The sequence below is a fragment of the Styela clava genome, chromosome 15 (genome assembly GCF_964204865.1).
Source record: "Styela clava chromosome 15, kaStyClav1.hap1.2, whole genome shotgun sequence".
NCBI lineage: Eukaryota > Metazoa > Chordata > Ascidiacea > Stolidobranchia > Styelidae > Styela > Styela clava.
The window spans coordinates 10,429,559-10,447,780 of record NC_135264.1 but is presented as its reverse complement, the minus strand read 5'-3'; the positions used below and the strand labels follow the sequence as shown (position 1 = coordinate 10,447,780).

The window sequence follows — 18,222 nt, the reverse complement described above, 5'->3', positions numbered from 1 at the left end:
TGGAACCTTTATTCTTAGATGTTCGAGAAAAATAGCCTGATGTATCTTCTTAACAATTTCGGCATTTTCTTGTGATAGCATAACACCTTTTGACAAATCAAAGCCATCTTTTTCTACCATATGTTTTTCATAGTGTGCAGATGCTTCCAATAGATCTTGCTCTTTTCCAGTTATATGCATAACCTGTCTGCACTCCTCGCATTCCCAGATCATAATCTGATTCATGATGTCTTTTTATGTGTTCTTATTTCTTAGTATAAGCTTAATATTTAATACAATATACAATTGTTATATCAATCATTAGTCTTAATTAAACTTAAAATTCTCAAGACTTCTCATATAGTTAAATTTCTAAATATTCTTTTAAATATACCGTGCAGTTTCATAATATACTCGTGTAGTCTATTTATTTATTATCCTATCTTTACTGACCAACCAAACATGGGCATCCCATATTTTAGATGACGTAATACTTTAAGTGCGTATTACTTCCGTGGTTACCATAATATACTATGTCCATACATGATCTATATTATTTCCTATATTAAGTTCCCCTGGCAAATATGCTCTGGGATAACTTTAATATAAGTCCCACGATCATCCTTGATCTCATGATTACACGATAATACACTAACTATTAACAAAAAAAATATACCAATAATAATAAAAAATATAAACAATAAACTACAACTACATTTACGGTAACTCAACATACATAATAAAGTATCATAAAAAATACGTATATTAATAAGTATATTTACGTTACTGTTAATAATAAGTATAATTTGTTATAAGTATTCGAGTATACTAATCAATCCTCAACTATAACTCTTCGTTATAACATGTTAAGTAAAAATTAATCATATAATAAACAAACACGTATAATAATTTAACAAACTAAATATATAAACACTACAACATACTTAATCATACATGATACGTTCTTAAAACAAATATACGATAACAACATACTTAATCATACATGATACGTTCCTAAAATGAGTATACGATACATATTATAAGTAAGTATAAATGAGTAATTCTAAGGAGTTTTTCTAAATTCGCATCTCACGATGATACAGCAACATCTTTAATTCAAAAAAACAATCCAATAACCAATTTTATAAAACAATCTAGTATGCCTTTAACTAGCGCTTTCGCATGAGTTCAACAGGAGTGCTCTGGATAATAAGTCCAGATATTCAAAGGAGTATTATTCAATATTCAATTTATAAAGTGTCAATCATTAAGATAACAATTACAACTTCTCACGGGAATAACTATTTTCGCGTATTTTGTCCATAAATTTGCCATACCATACCATCCTATTTTCTAAACTACTAGGGTTAACTCATACAAATAATATAACATACGATACAATACAAATACACTATAATACTAAAGATATAATAGAAATACACTTAAAATTATCATACATTCTACGCTTAAGGTCCATATGGTGAAATACTCAGTAAATGACTTGTGTTTATATGAGATCCTAAGGTCCATATGGTGAAATACTCAGGAAATGACTTGCGTTTATACGAGCCTCTAATCAAAATTATTTTAAGCACAATTATTATGGGTTCTCAACAATTTCCTGTTTTCGCAATACCTGCGATCCCAGTGATTTTCCATATGCAAGTCATGCCCTTATTTTTTATAATTTCTTACTCTAAATCATACATTAAAATATTACAGCACTAGGCAAATTTTTATAATTAACAATTTATAAACAACTTATGCAATACTGGTATTTTTGCTCATAAAATTTCTACATACTCAGAATACAATTATTTTCATACTGGTAAGCCATTTTTCCTTTTCGCCTACTTTTAAACAAGTTTCAAGAAAGTACGATAAAAATTAAAAGTTTAGAAAAATACGATAAAAAATTATAAATACATGATAAACACTAAGGTATAATAATAAAAACACTTAATTAGATTTAAAGTAATTCTTAAATTCCAACAGGACTTTTCTTAATCCCATAAGAAATTACTTAGTCAAAATCAAAAATCAAAAACATAAAATTAAAGTAAAATTATACACAGAAAAAAATAATATAAATTTAACACATCACCAGAGTCCATTTGCGTTTCAAGTCTGTGAAGTAAGTAGCGAACAAAATTAAAATAATTTTGTTATCCCCTTCTTTTAAAATAAGTCCATATTGTCTTTATACAAGAGTCCATTCGTCCATAAGTTGTATGTAGATGCTATCTATATTGTTGTTCCATATGGTTAAATCGACATAGCACAGGCTAGCTGCTTCTCTCATGAAAACATTTTAGCAACTGTTTTTGATACTCCCTTATAGCCAAATTTATAGTTCAATTTTCGCAGTGTCATGCTTACAATGTCTTTTCTTTTTTTCTTTACGAACATAATCATTGACATAAAATATTACCAAATTTCAATTTATCCATATAATAATCCCTTCTTCTCCACAGGGTAGTTTCAATTCATACTATATAGCCGCCAGAGCCGTATCTTCAATTCCCGTTTTGACAATATTTTTCAGCTTGTGTTTTTTAATTCTTCGACGTACCATCTGCTCGCCTAATGGATTTCCTACTTGAAAATAACTGGGTAATTTAGCTTTGGCCTTTGTACACTTAGGGTGATGTTGTATTAAACAACACAATATTATGAATCCCGTAACAAAAACAATAATTGGCGTTAGTATCTTCAAAAATGGTGCAGCTAGGGCGCTTATTCCTGACCCCAGGATATTTCCAAAAAAGCTTCCAACCGTAGAAATGCCCTTTTGTAACACACTTCCTATCGTCTGGGACCCATTTGCCAATATTTGAGATACCACTCCCAATCCTTGGAACAGGTCATCACCGATCGTTACGTTTATAGGATCTATAGAAATATTTTTATATTTCCATTCCGTTGTATTAATAAATATCCGAGTGGAGTTTGTCCCATTCACCCAAAGCTCTCGAGCTAATTCACCTTTTTTTACCAATTCCGCCAAAGCTTCTCGTGCTTGTTCCACATGCTGCACATTCTGTTTATCGGTTTCATTTACTTGAGCCTTTTCCTTAGCTATTAATTGAGCGTATTCCTTCAGATGCAAGACTCCCCTACTTATCCTTGCTAAATAGACTTTACTTGTATCAAATAACAATTTAGCCGTTGCGTTCTTCAATACCCCCATTATTAATTGATCGATGGTCATTTCAGCCAGTGACATAGCGCGAATATCCCGTACTTGGTGTAAAAAGGCATCTAACTCGGATAACGTCACTTGTTGTAATTCTGATATTTCTCCCGCCAAGTAATTAACTTCAGATTGTCTTAACTGTTCTTCTTTAATCATGTCAATTATTACCACATTCAGCCTTTCGCTTTGAATATAATTGGCCCTTGATAATTCATTCAATTTGTTAGCTATCTTTTTAAGCTCTTGTTCGTCACGCGAAAACCTCACATTCAGCTGCGACGTTAATTCAGAAATTCTGTCATTTAATTCAGTCTGCATGGCTTTAGAACGGGAATAATTTATGGATGAGAATATTAAGGCCGCAATACCAAATATTTGTCTTTTGTGTCGGTTATTGTTTAGGCTTGTTTCGTACATAGATCCCCTAGATGAATCCGTTTCGCTCCATTCTGGATGTCCCTTCCCGTGTATTACTAAAGGTAAGGCCGGGAAACGACTTTTATTCGAAGCAGGGTCATAATTTACTTCTTCCCAAAACCTTAATTTTGCATTAATATCTCCCACAGGATGTTTGCATTCATTATTTCGAGCTACTCGTTTTTTACAATTGACATCCTCATTACTCATGGCCGGATGTGTTCTATATATCGGTAATCTCACCATATCAGGTAGATAATTCGTTTCCAACTGTACTGGCCCATCATACATCTCGCGCTTGTTTGTCGTTGGTCGCACCCATCTTATTCGTTTGTCCCAGTCATCCGTGAAGTTCATTCTCATCTGCGGGTTGTACTTCCTCGGGTCGAATATTACTGGCCAGATGTTCTGCGACGGTGATAAAGCAATCTCGGGCGTTAGCCTCATTGTACCCCAGCCATCAAAGTGATGAAACAACCTGTAAAAATATTGATCAGAAAAATTCCGCTCCAGAGGTTCCCAAAGCGTGTCCACCTCCTGGATAACAAAATCTCCCTGTAATGGCTCGAAAGCTAAGCCTCTTCCTTTGAATCTGCAACTTACGTATAAAAATAAAAACCGATTACTCTCATGAATCCATATACTTTTGAACGAACTGTTAGCCCAATCTATATCGTATGGTCCTTCTTTGACCTTTAGGTATGCCTTAGCCCTTATTGTTGCATATTGTCCGACTCCTAAGTAGTTAGTTTCCATCTTACTCGTACAATCGGCCTCGACAGTAGCATACGTTAGAAATAATTTAATCGCCATTGCTTTATAAACAGTCATGGTGGTAATTAATCGATTATTAGTGGGGTTGCGTTGGTACCCGTTATTGTTCCAGTTCCAAACATGTCTATAACTAGGTCCGGTGAATCTATTATATACCACCCTCCTTACCATATTAGAAAAAATAAGGTCAGGAGAGATTGTTGCAATTTTACGTGTACAAATACAGGTTCTTTCCAATTCCGTTGAATCTTCCCAATATTTTCCCTCCGGGAATTTGTGTTCTTGAAAGGTTTTTTTGTTAGCTATAGAATATCCAAATACAGGGCTGTAAAACAATCCTGCATTTTTAAAGGTCACTTCTTTATTTGATATATTCCAACAGTCTCCTAAATTTATTTCTTGCCAAGCTGTAATTTTCATCTTTTGGTAGTTGGACATATTTAACTGGTCGGTTTCTATTATTCGCCCGTCATTTATACTGGCTACCCCATTAACGAACGGTTCCTGTTTTTTTAGACCTCCCACTGTTCCATCTGCTTGGACCGTTTGACACATCCATAACAGGAAAAAATACAATGCGACACTAATGCGGTCACACTTAAAACCAAGATGAAAAAGGTTGCCCATTGTTCAGTTACAGGTGGCTCTTGGTCCATGTACTTTCCAATCAAATATGTCTTTGGTTCTAATAACTAGTCAGTTTTATTACTAGGATCTATTTTCTATTTACTGTAAAAACAAAATATAGTATAGCCAATATTCTCGATCAATTTTTTTCATCCCTGAGCCCGTTCCTTTGGTACTCGGATTCAATTCTGTCACAAAGCATAGGGAGGCAATCGAACGCGTATTTCGAAAATTGTTTGTAAAATTGTGAGATGCAATTTGTCAGTGATGACGTCAGCGCTTGACTACTGACATCGGAAAGTCTTAATACTGCCGCTAACTTAGGATTGTAATCGGGATGTGTAGAATCTATCGCTGGGCCATACCTATCATATCCCCGTCGTTCGCTGGACGACAAACTTTTATATTCACTTTCCTTCTTCCTTAATTCGGTTAATAGGCACCCATTCTCATGCATGATCTTCACTTGTTTAAAAGCCATAGCCTCTATTTGTTCCGGGGTACATTCGCCAAATTTATAATCATTAATTTCGTTTTCTCTACCTTCATTTAAAGATTGTTCCAGAATCTCTTCCACGTCCGCTATATCTATCTCACTTAGGGCTCCAATCTCGGATTGGGTAGCATCCATCGCACTTTCGCCAGTCTCTGGACACTCTCCCGAATTTATTCCGTTGTTTAGCATCGCCTCTTGGACGGAAAGATTCTGGGTCATTTCACTCAATCTCCCTGCGGAGTAGGACGTTCCGTTCGGGATACTGCCGAGAATGCTGGACACCGGATTGTTTTCAGCGTCATCACTGACTCGTCCTGCTCTCGTACCCCTCGCCTCGTAGGGATTCAGCCTGTATTCTTCCATCATCTTGCAGAAATCTATCCAACTCAAGACTTCCACTTGTTTGATTCCTTCCCACGGTCGGGTAGGCACGAACATTACACATGAGTAGGCACTGTCACCTTCTGCCATTTTAGTTACTTATTCCTATTAATTATTACTTGTAGCCTGTGAATACATTAATTATTGAAATATGCACAATTGTTAATAACACAACATTTATAATCAAAATATACATAAGAATTCACAAGTAAAAAAAAGAAACAAAAAATATTGTCTAATCAATTTTATAAAGGGGATTGTTAGCTATTGCTCTCAATATTTCAGAAAAATATCTCGATTTTGTAAATTGCCTTTTCCAAACCCATTCGTCCAAATAGCTCTGGACCATATGCCTGGCTACCCCGTTCATGGCTCTAAACCTCTTTTTAATTTCACCCCACAAACTCTCAATTTCGTTCGTGTGAACACCCATAGGGGAAACATACTCTATGCTATGATTTACTGTTTCATGAATGTATCCCATCCCCATTTGCTCTAGTTTATTATAGGAGGGAAATTGATCTGTCCATATGCGGGTCCCCCTCGCTACATTTTTGGCTATAAGTCTTAGCATGGTTGGAGCCGTGCGCCCCGTCTCTTCGGGAACCAGTTCTAGGAATAACTTCTTTGAGGAACTTTCTACGCCACCCAGCAACCACAAGGCCTTCACCGGTCTGCTCCCGCGGTTACTTGAAGCATTTCTTCTTACTATCTGCGTCTCATCGATGGATACCGTTCTTCCAATTCCTCCTATGAGTCGACCCTTCATGTCCAAGTCCCTAGAACACACTCCCCTCAAAAGCTTTTCCCATTCCGCAATTGTCCTGTCTGACAATCCTGTTTCATTTGAAATCCGTTCTTGATCGAATTCGTTTGCCCAATAATACATTAGTAATACTAGGTCTCTTAAATTGGCCTTACTCCCTTCAAAAATAGAGTTCCGAATCGTTATTATGGTTCGACATATCGTCTTTTTGCATCTCCATCTGTACTCTATCTTATTGCGGCTTCTGAACCTTTCTTCACGCATTTCTTCATTACAATTCGGACAAACCATGTGATCTGCTAACAGGCGATGTTTCCTCAGAAATTCTATACATTCCTTCGGATCCTTCTGAAACACTCCTTCCTGGGCTAAGGTCACCGTATTCATTGTTTCTTCATAGTCGTCCCCTGTTAAAGCATTGGTTAGATCCTATTATGGTTATCATAAATTCGCTAATTTACTGTTTACGGGTCGTGCAGCAGATAGGCATATGGAGTTATATTTTCCTTAATGACCGGTCAATCAGTTTCACATTAATGAGTCATTATTTCCGGTATCTGATTGTCCGCCATCTTGGTTCGCATACCTCGGGAGCCCCTTTGGATCAAACCTTCAAAATTTATAAACAACCTAAAAATAAATATTTGTTCGAAATTGAACAACGAGGCCGCTTGCCTAATGGTAAATCTGGCCCTGGATACGACGTAGGCACTACTTGGGTGATTCCTTAACCCTTCTCTTTCACCACTTAAGCCAAATTAGTACTACATTCTGTCAAACAATTTCTATGTTAAACATATATTATATCTTTATTATCTTCGGAATAAAATGAAATATTGGAATTATTTTCTGATAATTTATATACATCGTTCATGTCCCATTCTTTCGTCCGTAGCTGAGATGAATATGTCCAGATACTTGATTCTGGTCTGTCCCATGCCCTCGTCGCTCCAGATGGAAATGGCGCTGATGAAACAATAAAAATTAATTTCGATATTGAACATGTAAATTTGCACGCAGATTTGCCGATAAAAAAAGAACAATTATCTCATCGAATTCGAAACGCTGTATTTTCGAACAGCAAGCACATTAGCACACTAGGGATTTAGTACTATCCTAACTTCTATCTGTGAAACTACGGCAATAATGTATAAAGAAATTTTGGTATACCGTGTTTCCTCGATAAAAACATTAGGGCTTATTTTTGGGGTGTGTATTTTATTTTCATTTATCAAAAACAAAATTACAAAGTAGAGGATTACGATTTTCAAATATACAAAATATGAAAAGCGATATCCATTTACTTGCAAACAACACGTTTCTATTTTAAAAAACTGCTAAGCATTATCAAAGATTATTAATCGTTTAAAACGTGTAGGAGAGATTTCTTGCTATCGACTAGGTCAAAATAAAATTTCGCGCTATCGACTAGAAATAGGTCTTATTTTGAGGGGAGGGCTTATATTAAAATCATTTTTCAAATTCAATGTAGGTTTTATTTTCAGGCTTTGTGTTATTTTTGGGGAAACACGGTAATCACCACTTCCAGAAGATTCTTCCTCTGATGACGAATCTTCTTCTTCGTCCTCACTGTCTTCTTCGGCGCTCTCAGACTCAGTTTCCTCAGAAGATGTTGCCCCAGTTGATTGAGAATTTGAATAATCCTTGCTTCTGGAAGACTGTGATCGTTTCACTTTTAAAGATTTTGGTTTCATGACAGCTTTTGTTGATTGTCTTCTTACTTCTGTTGCCAATTCTTCTTCTACCAGTTTTGGCGTGATAGTATCAGCTGTACTGAATTTTAAAGGTTTGTAAGAATGGTTATTAAAATATTTATAGCCTAGACCAGGGGTCATTAAAGTAGCAATTTACAATCAGTAATCAGTATTTTATTTTTTTATCATCATGTAAAATGTAAATACACGTTGCACAAACAAAATGAAAAACAAACTTAAAAATGGTGTTACAGGGTGAAGGGGCGCGGAAAACCAATACTTATCAAGCAGCGACACCTGTGGTTAAGTCTAACAGTTATCAGAAAAAAAATAAAAGTCAAACATTAAAAAAAAAAAAATTACAGCAACAAGAAAAACACTCATTACATACAAAAGTACGACTCCGTGCATCGCCCAATGGGGTAACCATGGGAACGGCATTCTACAGAAAGGCATCATCCAGAACAAGATTAAGAACCCGAAGACATTACACAAAATCTGACATCATAATGCTTTTTAAAATCTCGAACGTCATTGCCCGTTTGTTACACGGGTGGGCATATCCATCTCTCTGTTATGCGACATTGTGCTGAAGCTGTGAACTCGAGATGTTACCTTGGTTCCGGGATATCATGTTTCAATGTATCCCAGAATTCAACGTTGGATTTGGGAACGTATCGTTTTGCTATTTCTCTCCATTGCATTGTTGCTTTTTTCAGCTGCGCGAACGCGTTCCAATGACTGGACTCGCGTTCTTCATCTCGCCAACTTGTACCTGGAACATCTGTGGGAAAAAAACGAGGATGCAAACAAAACATTGCCAACACGTTTTATAAACGAAAAATGCTATTTTTATCGAGTTTTAATTGGGTAAATGGCTACCTAGCGAAAGAAAATTGATTGCTATTCCAAGCATATTAAAGATTACCATCATTTCTGTCAATAATTGTCTTGCGTTTATCTTCTTTCTCTTTTACATCTTCCTCCATTTTATTCGATGAAAGAGATGGTGAAATACTCGTAGAAACAGCCCTATTGTTTCTTGATCCACCCATGTTTCTAAACTGACAACAGTGACAATGTTTGCAAGACATATTCTGCTCAATGTTTCGACTGTATGGCTCAGTTCTGATCTCGTTTCTGGCATAAGCAGCATTTTCCATATACGGGTCATGTAAAGTGAATCTGATAGAATCGCCAACTTTGTAATTGACGGTTGTCAGCTTTGGTCTTCCAATAACAACTTCGCGACCACGGTGATGGTCAGTTGAATAAAAATCAAACTGTCTTTCGCGGATGAACGGATCAACTTGATCAAACAATTGATGGTTGGTCGACCGCATTCTTCCTCCTATCCTCACGTTGTCGACGCCATGACCAAGATCCAAATGTGGGTAAGGAACTCTAGCTGAAATTTTAGCGTTTTTAGAATAACTGCCCACCAAAAGTCTTTGATGTTCATCCGAACTCCTGTATAAATTCATCGCACTAGAAATGCTACTCGACGATGACGAAGCATGCCCCAAATCCGGGTTTACGTCCTGAGGGTTTGTGATTGAGATACCCATCGAAGGGTAAGCTGCTGTGACGTCATTAACACAAGTTTTGTCTTCTCGATATGAGTCTCTGCTTACCTTTCCCGAGTTTAACGATTTGTTTAGTCTTACACTAAGTGCATTGAATCGTTTTTGCATTTCTTCTTCGTTTTCGCTGTCATCTGTGTCACGGTTCTTCTTTTCTGATCTCTTTTTTTGTACCTTTGACAGTTTCCTATTCGGTGGTGCAGTTTTCGCTTTTCTACTAGCTTTGACATCATGGAGCCTCTGTAAAAATAGTGTAATTTTGTCACTAATTATACTTACACACATTCGAGAAACAAAAGGAAATGACAAAATACTGGAGAAACCGTGTAATAGTTAAACTATATGGATGAGGAATAGGAATAAAAAACATCTTTTAACGTAAATACCATTTTGCAAGCAGTTGAAATGTTATATACAATAATAGTGAGGTAAATAGACGAAACAACCTTATTTAACTCTTCACAACTGTCCATATACACATCTTTCATTCTGTTGACAATTCCAGGTTGAATCTCACCGAATGAGTTTTTTGGGGATGAGCGACATCTTCTCTTTATAAAAAAAAATGAAATACATCGTTTAGCATCATTCAACAGTGGCCTAACAGAAGCGTATTACAAAAGTTTTCGCTTTGTTTATTCGACAGCAACTCTGTCATAAAATATATCTCAGAATTCCAGGAGACGACTGCTTTATGCTATAATATATATATATATGTTTTTATTTTTAACGGCTCATGAAAACAACTACCTATGTGGATGTTGTAAGGCAGTCATTTGATATTGGTCAGTTTGTAACTTTGGTCAGCTTAGAGCAGACCTGGGCAAAGTACGGCGCGCGGGCCAAATCCGGCCCGTTGTGTAATTCAATCTGGCCCGTTTGATGCTGCCACAACCGAACTGAACCAAATTTTGATGTTTCGGCTAAAAATAACTCAAGGAATTTGTTGAGATTGCTGTTAATTTTAGTTTTGGCACGAGGCTTATTGTTTTCCACTGTTGCTTTTGTAACACTGTAAATATTGTTCATAAAACGTAATTTTTTACGTCACACTTACGTGACCCTCCAGTCTAATTAAGCGAAATATTTGGCCCCTGGTTCAAAAACCTTGCCCACCGCTCGCTTAGAGTGTAGAAAGAACAGTTTGCATTACAGGTTAAAATGGAAAACAAACGGTAATGCTGAATAGATGAAATTATAAATTGAACGACCTGAGCTGATTTATTGGTATTATGGTTATAGCGTAAATATAGTGATATAGTTATAGTGACCCAATTTCAGGAGTTCCACAATAATGTGATGTTTTTGATCACCCTTGTGTTAAAACGTGTAATAAATATTCCAAGCATTTCATACTTACTCTGCCAGACTTTTTGTTTGCACTGATTTCTCTCATCATCTTCCTGTATTGCCGTGCATTGTGTGCTTATCAACAAACTGGTAATTTGATTTCATACCGACAAATTTTATTTGCATACACTATATTATGACGCAATAATGCCATTTAAAAGCAGTAACATCCTGTTCCTAAATTGAGGTGCAGGTAACGTCTAATAGAGACTCGATCATTTGTTTGATTCAGAGCTATTTATAAAATGCCACTTTCTACAAGTATAAGCCTGAGTACAATTGTAATGAGAGGTATCAATAGTACAGTAATCGTTGTTTTGTTGAAATCTAAAACAGAGAAGCGTCTGGATGTTAAATTTACTTGAGGTATCACCTAGCTAGCGAGAATCCACAATTGTAGATATGAACATCGATTCTATAAAAGATAGAAGTGTATAAGTTTAAAAGCAGAGGCGAAGATCAGTATTCTCATTAAAAAGGTTATCAAAAATATCAGTGTTCCATTTTAAGAATGAAAAGCGTAATAGGTCGACCAATTGTCTTTTTTCCAAAAACTCTATTCTTCTTATTATTTTATTAATTTTTATATATTCTAGTTTCGTGTAAGTTTTATTATTGGGCTTGTAATGACGACAACGTGGAATTTTTTAATCTTCAGTTTTTCAGTATACGCTGGTAAGTACATTACTGTGGCTTTGAACTATTCCCATCCATCAGTAGTGGCAATCTTTAAATAAAAAAGAAATATGGTTATTTGAAAATATGAATATTGTTTATAATTTAGCTTTGCAGACCTGCGATTCCATATCATGCTTTGAATGTCACGGCACTTCCGTCAGCGATGTGACGTCATCATGCTGGGAAACGGTAAACAGCGAACATGCGAGGTTTGTCTCATTGGTTGAATGCCCCGGAAGTTGTTCGGTGAGATTTGTAATAATTTGTTGAGAATTAGGATACTACAGTGAACTGGATTGGGGTTGGAAAATAAGTAACACATTGCTGGAAATCGAACATTGTTATGCGAGCAAATCTCACGTGTTCGGCTGAAATGTTCAAGCTTGTCTGTGTCGTCGTTGACGTATCACTCATATTCATTCCACACGGCCGATATTATCTGGTATACTATTTAGCTTGTCAAGAGGCAATCCAACATTGCACATTTTATTCCGCTATAAGTGATACAAAATGAGACCTGGTGTATTTTCCCATTATCCGCATCTTTGCAGTGGACAGATGGGTGTTCAATCCTTGCTTATTGAACTATAAATATGTTGGAAACGATAAAACTTATTACCAATGGCTTTCAGATCACTGTTCTCAATCATGCTTCAATTGGTCTAAGAGATTTCACACGAGCTTGTGAACCTGGCTGTGAAGATAGTTGCTTTGATACTCCATTCGGTACAAAACTCTGTAAATACTGCTGCTCGACACACAGGTTCGTCACGTTGTATAATGGCGGTGTCTAATCATATTAAATAATTCAAATAATTAAATTATTTCATGTGCCGAGTTTAACACATGGTGCTAAGTTCAAATAGTCGCCTAAATCAGCATTCAAGTTCTGCAGATATCGTTCATATACGAAATATCAAGGCAATGTGGAAACTATAACATACCTATTGGCACACATGAAATCCATCCATCTGAAACTAATCACTGGCTAATTAATCCCATACTAATCCCGGGCTGGTTACCGGACAAAGCGCCGTGGTTCGCCATATGATTATTTATGTAAATCATGTCAAATGTTATATAATCTTGGCCTATCATAACTATTCCTGGTTATCACAATAATTCTGTCACTGACAAATTATATCGTACATTAAAGCAGTAAGTACGATTAAGTTGGCTGTACAGTAGTGAAAAGCATTAGACATACAAGGAACTAGGTAACTCTGTTGCAAAAATAAGCCTTTACGTGTGCGTGACATTTTGGGAATAAGATACAGCATTTGTATGTGGGATTTGTAGTCAAGCTTCCACATTGATTAGCTGTTTGTAATTCAAATCGGGAACCAAATAACGAAAACATGAATTTCAGATGTAACGCAGTCGTACCTACCCATACGCCAAAATCTCATGACAATGTTACTCAAGTATCGACAGAAAATATGAAGATGTGGCTTGAAAAGCATTTGTCCAAAGCACGCCATCATTCTGCTGGTCCGTCTATAAAGGTAATAATATATGGAATAATTCATTTTTCATGATGATAAATTGAATGTTACCTGGCCTTCATTATTTTGTTCCAGTTCCACACCAGGCACGAACTCACAAAACTAATGGAGGAATTTACCCCCGAAGTTGAAAAACAAGAAATAGATGTGTCTGAGATACATGAAGAAGATAGAGCTCCAGAGAATTTCAGATCGGTACGTCCATATTAAGAAAAATTTAACCTGCTCTCTATCGATATTGCAATTTACCAGAATTCAAGGCCACTGAAATTGTGTTCACAATATCACAATTTATTTGCGTTCATATTTGTAGTTCATCCGGACAACGACTAGGGGTTTCAATATTATCGGCACTTCTCCAGGCATTTCGTATAAAACAAAACATGATGAAATAATTGTTGTGATGGCGCATTATGACACAGCTTCAACCGGCACACCAGGAGTCAATGACAATGGTTCGGGTGTGGTGGCGCTTCTAGAACTGGCCAGGTTATTGGGTGGGAGCGCATGTAACAGGTTGGTATGCTAGTATACCTAACGTCAATCTTGCAGTCAAAATTTCAAGACAAAACGTCTGACAAAAGTTTTTGTGTTGTAAAAGTGAATCGCTTTGTCAATTTTATTACTTCGTTAATTTCACGTGATTAGCATAAAATTATCTTCTAAATTTCAGGAATTATTCCGTAATTTTTGTCATCACTGACTTCAAAGAAAACGGTGTATATCGTACACCAACATCTGCAGATTCTTGCCTTCCTCAAGGAGTATTTGTTCATAACGTTGGATCTTCAAATTTTGTTTGTCATAGATTAATGCCTCACTTGAAACAATTTGGCGGGAAGTTGAAGATGGCTATCAACTTGGATTCACTGTTGAATGTTGTGGATAGATATAAAGGGTGCATGTTAGATCTAGAATTGTGTGCAAGTATTTTATACTGCCATAAAAACAGATTCGCGACAAGTTAGGTCACAGGAGGCCCACCCTTCGGATTGGCGTACCTATTAGAAAATAAGCTGTTAAGTAGTTTCTGAAATATCCTTGGAAAAATGTTGCCATACGATGTTGGTAATCCAAGTATTTGCTTATGTGGAGCGTTTTTGCAGATATGATTGATATGATGCATAGGCTATACACTATGCTGTAGATTTTTAGGCGCTCCCGATGTATGTGCACCAAGATGGCGCACATACTTCTTGAGGTCCGATTTTTAACTATGAAATAGTTGCTACATCTTAGTTGTAAAACATAGCTTGCTAAAGGTTACAATCAATTTTTGCATCTATTAGTTCAAGAAATGATCAATGGCCGCGTGAAACTAGAAATGCTCTGCAATCTTACATTCCTCATGGCGTTAATTTTTGGAAAGCTGTCAAGAAAAGATCGTTTTCACAAGATTGGTGGATGGTGAAGTCCTCTACAAGCGCTTTTAGGGTAGTTTTCAATACCAAAATGGAATCGTCTTCTAGCTTGAAGAGCGAAGATTTTTTACATCTTTTGTTGGACACATCAGGTATAGTTATTGTACAGCAGTTGTGTCATTTTAATATAATAATTTGTTTGGTGAATTATTTTTGTTTGTTTCATTCACAGCAAAAAATACAAGATCATCGGAGATGCTGACATACCTTCATGCGGACGACTGTGCGCCATTCCACGAAGTTACTGGAATGGAATTACCGTGTTTGACAATAAGTGATACCGGTAACTGAGAATGATATTTGCAAAAAAAAAAAAATGAACAACTTGTAATTTAGAGTAAGAGTAGGGTAAAAGTTTCCAGGCTCCAAAGTCTGCTTGTATATGATCCGATGCTTGTTGTTGTTGCTAGAATTACTTTTATTTTTTTCAAAAACGTATGTGGGCTCTTTGGGGTTCGTTTTTCACTTCGAAGTTTTGTTTGATGGAGTAGTATGAAAATTGTGTGGCGTGGTTACGTGATAGCATCTGATCTGGTGGTCAGAATACCAGTAGGCCTACTGTAAAAGATTTGTTACTTCTTCGTTTTAGCCTTCGTGTCCATATATCTGAGGATTGCTCTATTGTTTGTTTCAGGGAAACTACGTGGATACATGAAACGATGTTACCACCAGAACTGTGATGATCTGACGCAAGTTGATGAAGATAAATTACAAAATTTAGCCAAGGTTTGGCGATAGAGTAAAATGCATGAAAATTACACACTCGAATGTGAAATTTTGTGCATTTTATATAAACATCTTATAGTATATTACATACGACGGTAGCATATTGGAGAAATGAGAATACATCGCATCGGAAAAAAGAATTAGAAAATTTATTCGCAGTCAACTAAAATTCAGCTTGAAAATATCCGTGGATTCAGAAATATACAAATGGCATTGAAAAATGTGATTTCAGTTTTTCTGCAACTGGATCAATTGAATAGCAGGATTAAAATAGTTAGTATTCCAAATTGCAATAACGTGATAGTTATTTTACATTACATTTCCTGCCCATAAAACGTTTATTTTTTGCTTTGTCAGTTTGTAAGCAGTCGTAAATCTATTGATAATTCCAATTGTTTTATAAGCAGGAGCTTTTGCGCTCTAATAAATTTTCTTTTTGGAAGGTAACGAATACGGTATGGCACTTCATTCTTGCGTTGAGTGGTAATGAATGCTATGAACAACAAGGGTTCGTGAACAGTCTTGAGAAAGATCAAATTCTTCAATGTGACAATCCTCTTATTCAGGTATGTTATAGTTAAGTACGCGCTGGAAATTCCATTTCCTATATTGACATATTTATTTATTTAAAGAAAAAGCGGCCAAACAATATGTTTGTATCAGCAACGTGTGCCAGAACAGGAACTATATTTGAGATGTGTCCAACATTGGGTGATGGAATATGGGGAATAATAAACGGTGAATCAGCATGGATTCCTAGAAAATATAAACTAGGAAAAGCACCTTTATGGTAAGTGAATTTAACGTCCTTCACAAAAAGTGAATTCGAGTAGGCAATTCATCAGGTAATTTTTTATGATAATTAAGCTCATAAATATATATTACTTGTATTTTTCAGTTAGTTTTGCGGTTTAATTGTTGTTTTGTCACATTGGGCTCGATATTTTCAAATTTTTATCCAATTCTATGTTCTTTACATTCCATTTGCATCTACATATTAGGTTTCAGGTGGACTTCGGAAAAGTACTTAACGTTACAGCTATTGCAGTTCAAGGTGTGCGTCGCACAGGATACGTTAGGTCATACATGGTTTCCTCGAGCAACAATGAACGAGATTGGGAATGGCATATTCCGGCTGAGAACCAATGGGATGACACAGCTAGGAGGGCTGAAATTCGCGGAAGCACCAGTGGAAACGGAGTGGAGAAAAGGTTACTTAACCCATCCATAAGCGCTAGATTTGTCCGAATATACCCCAGATGGTGGCGAAGAAGAATTGTTCTTCGTGCCCAAATGTATGGCTGCGAATTATAAAGATGAGTCCGGATAACGTGGAAAAAAGTGTTTATTTCATTTGCAGTCAAATCTGACAATCTGCTTGAAATTGTCCTGAATTCAGCCGCTTAATTTTCCAGTACAAGATTAATTTTTTCTTTGAAATTGTTTTTATCAACAAAATGTACATATAAATTATGCTTTCTGTCTAATTGTTATTTTAATGCCAAATATAAAAAATAAATATGTAATAAAATAGGAGACGAGAAGTAAATATTCCGTAATTGTAGTGTAATTTAGTATTGAAAATAATACAGTTCAATTGCCGGTAGAATGTTAAAAGATAAATAGGTAAATCCATCAATTTCTTCAAAAACTGATGTTTAGTGAGATCAGAGGATATATCATCATTGGTGAGAGATAGAGAACTAAAGCCCCTCGGCACATTGTACGGAGCCATGTCTTAAATATGAATATTAACAAAAGTTGGAGATGAAGGAACTACAATAAGTATCTTGAGAGTACAGTGGTACATATAAATTAGTGTAACAGCCTGGCAAAAATTGTAAGATATTTAAGTTGCGATACTAACACCCATACCTAATATGAAATTGCTAAGGTCAAACTGTGCGCCGATGCATTCAATTTTTCACAATATGAGGCTGATTTTGGCGTGAAAATAGTAAATTTGTGAAAGTTCGAATATATTTTCGAAAAACATATTCGCACCCTGTTGACAGTAGGTTACAGACAGTTATAGATGTATATGTTTTGTATTTCCTTACAATTAATGCAAAGCGCTTGTTTACATTAGCTCAGATATATGGACACCTAAAAGTAGTAGCTTTCTAGCGAAAAAAAACAATCTTTAACCACTAAAAGTGGTTCAGTAGTTGAAGAGAAAGGCGATTTTTTTCTTGACGATAAGAAGAAAAAATACCAAGAAGAACAGCAAGAACAAGAAAAACATAATAACAAAACGATCCATTATATAGTTCATTTCGTGTTCAATAATAATAATAACCCATATATATGTATATATATATGGCGTTACTTATAAAGTAGTTCTGTACGGGCAACGTCATCTTACTCATAACACTGTTTAATTTTATTACGTACCGTATTAGTATTTATTTACAGCTATAATGTTATTGTTTACAGTTTCATCGAGCGATCGACAAATACTCAATCGTTGGGATACCATCGACCATTAGTGAATTATGAATAGATTCTAATTGGGTATTTATCTAGTGTTAGAAAGTTTTTTTTCATAACATGAGATTTTTTAGTAAAGTTGTAGGATTCACGCTGAATATACGTTCAGCGCTGGGAG

General features: G+C 35.9%; 3 protein-coding genes across 3 annotated transcripts; 1 reads left to right on the top strand and 2 right to left on the bottom strand.

Moving 5' to 3' along the window:
• Positions 1 to 6,105: 6,105 nt before the first annotated feature.
• On the bottom strand, positions 6,106 to 7,023 carry LOC120332381 (uncharacterized). Its single transcript, XM_039399619.2, has one exon. The coding sequence runs from the start codon at positions 7,021 to 7,023 to the stop codon at positions 6,106 to 6,108; it is 918 nt and encodes a 305-aa protein (XP_039255553.2).
• A 403-nt stretch (positions 7,024 to 7,426) lies between these two features.
• Positions 7,427 to 11,395, bottom strand: LOC120334224 (uncharacterized). The gene is made up of 6 exons (XM_039401689.2): positions 11,295 to 11,395; positions 10,381 to 10,485; positions 9,280 to 10,174; positions 8,967 to 9,135; positions 8,177 to 8,430; positions 7,427 to 7,602 (listed from the first exon to the last, which is right to left on the bottom strand). The coding sequence occupies exons 1-6, from the start codon at positions 11,331 to 11,333 to the stop codon at positions 7,427 to 7,429; spliced, it is 1,638 nt and encodes a 545-aa protein (XP_039257623.2). The 5' UTR covers positions 11,334 to 11,395.
• A 464-nt stretch (positions 11,396 to 11,859) lies between these two features.
• LOC120334152 (uncharacterized) lies at positions 11,860 to 17,139 on the top strand. The gene is made up of 13 exons (XM_078120508.1): positions 11,860 to 11,959; positions 12,069 to 12,208; positions 12,595 to 12,725; positions 13,332 to 13,467; positions 13,543 to 13,662; positions 13,781 to 13,983; positions 14,141 to 14,365; positions 14,757 to 14,980; positions 15,061 to 15,171; positions 15,523 to 15,614; positions 16,058 to 16,180; positions 16,247 to 16,404; positions 16,616 to 17,139. Exons 1-13 carry the CDS (start codon positions 11,911 to 11,913, stop codon positions 16,926 to 16,928), a joined length of 2,025 nt encoding a protein of 674 aa, XP_077976634.1. The 5' UTR covers positions 11,860 to 11,910; the 3' UTR covers positions 16,929 to 17,139.
• The last annotated feature ends 1,083 nt before the right edge of the window (positions 17,140 to 18,222 follow it).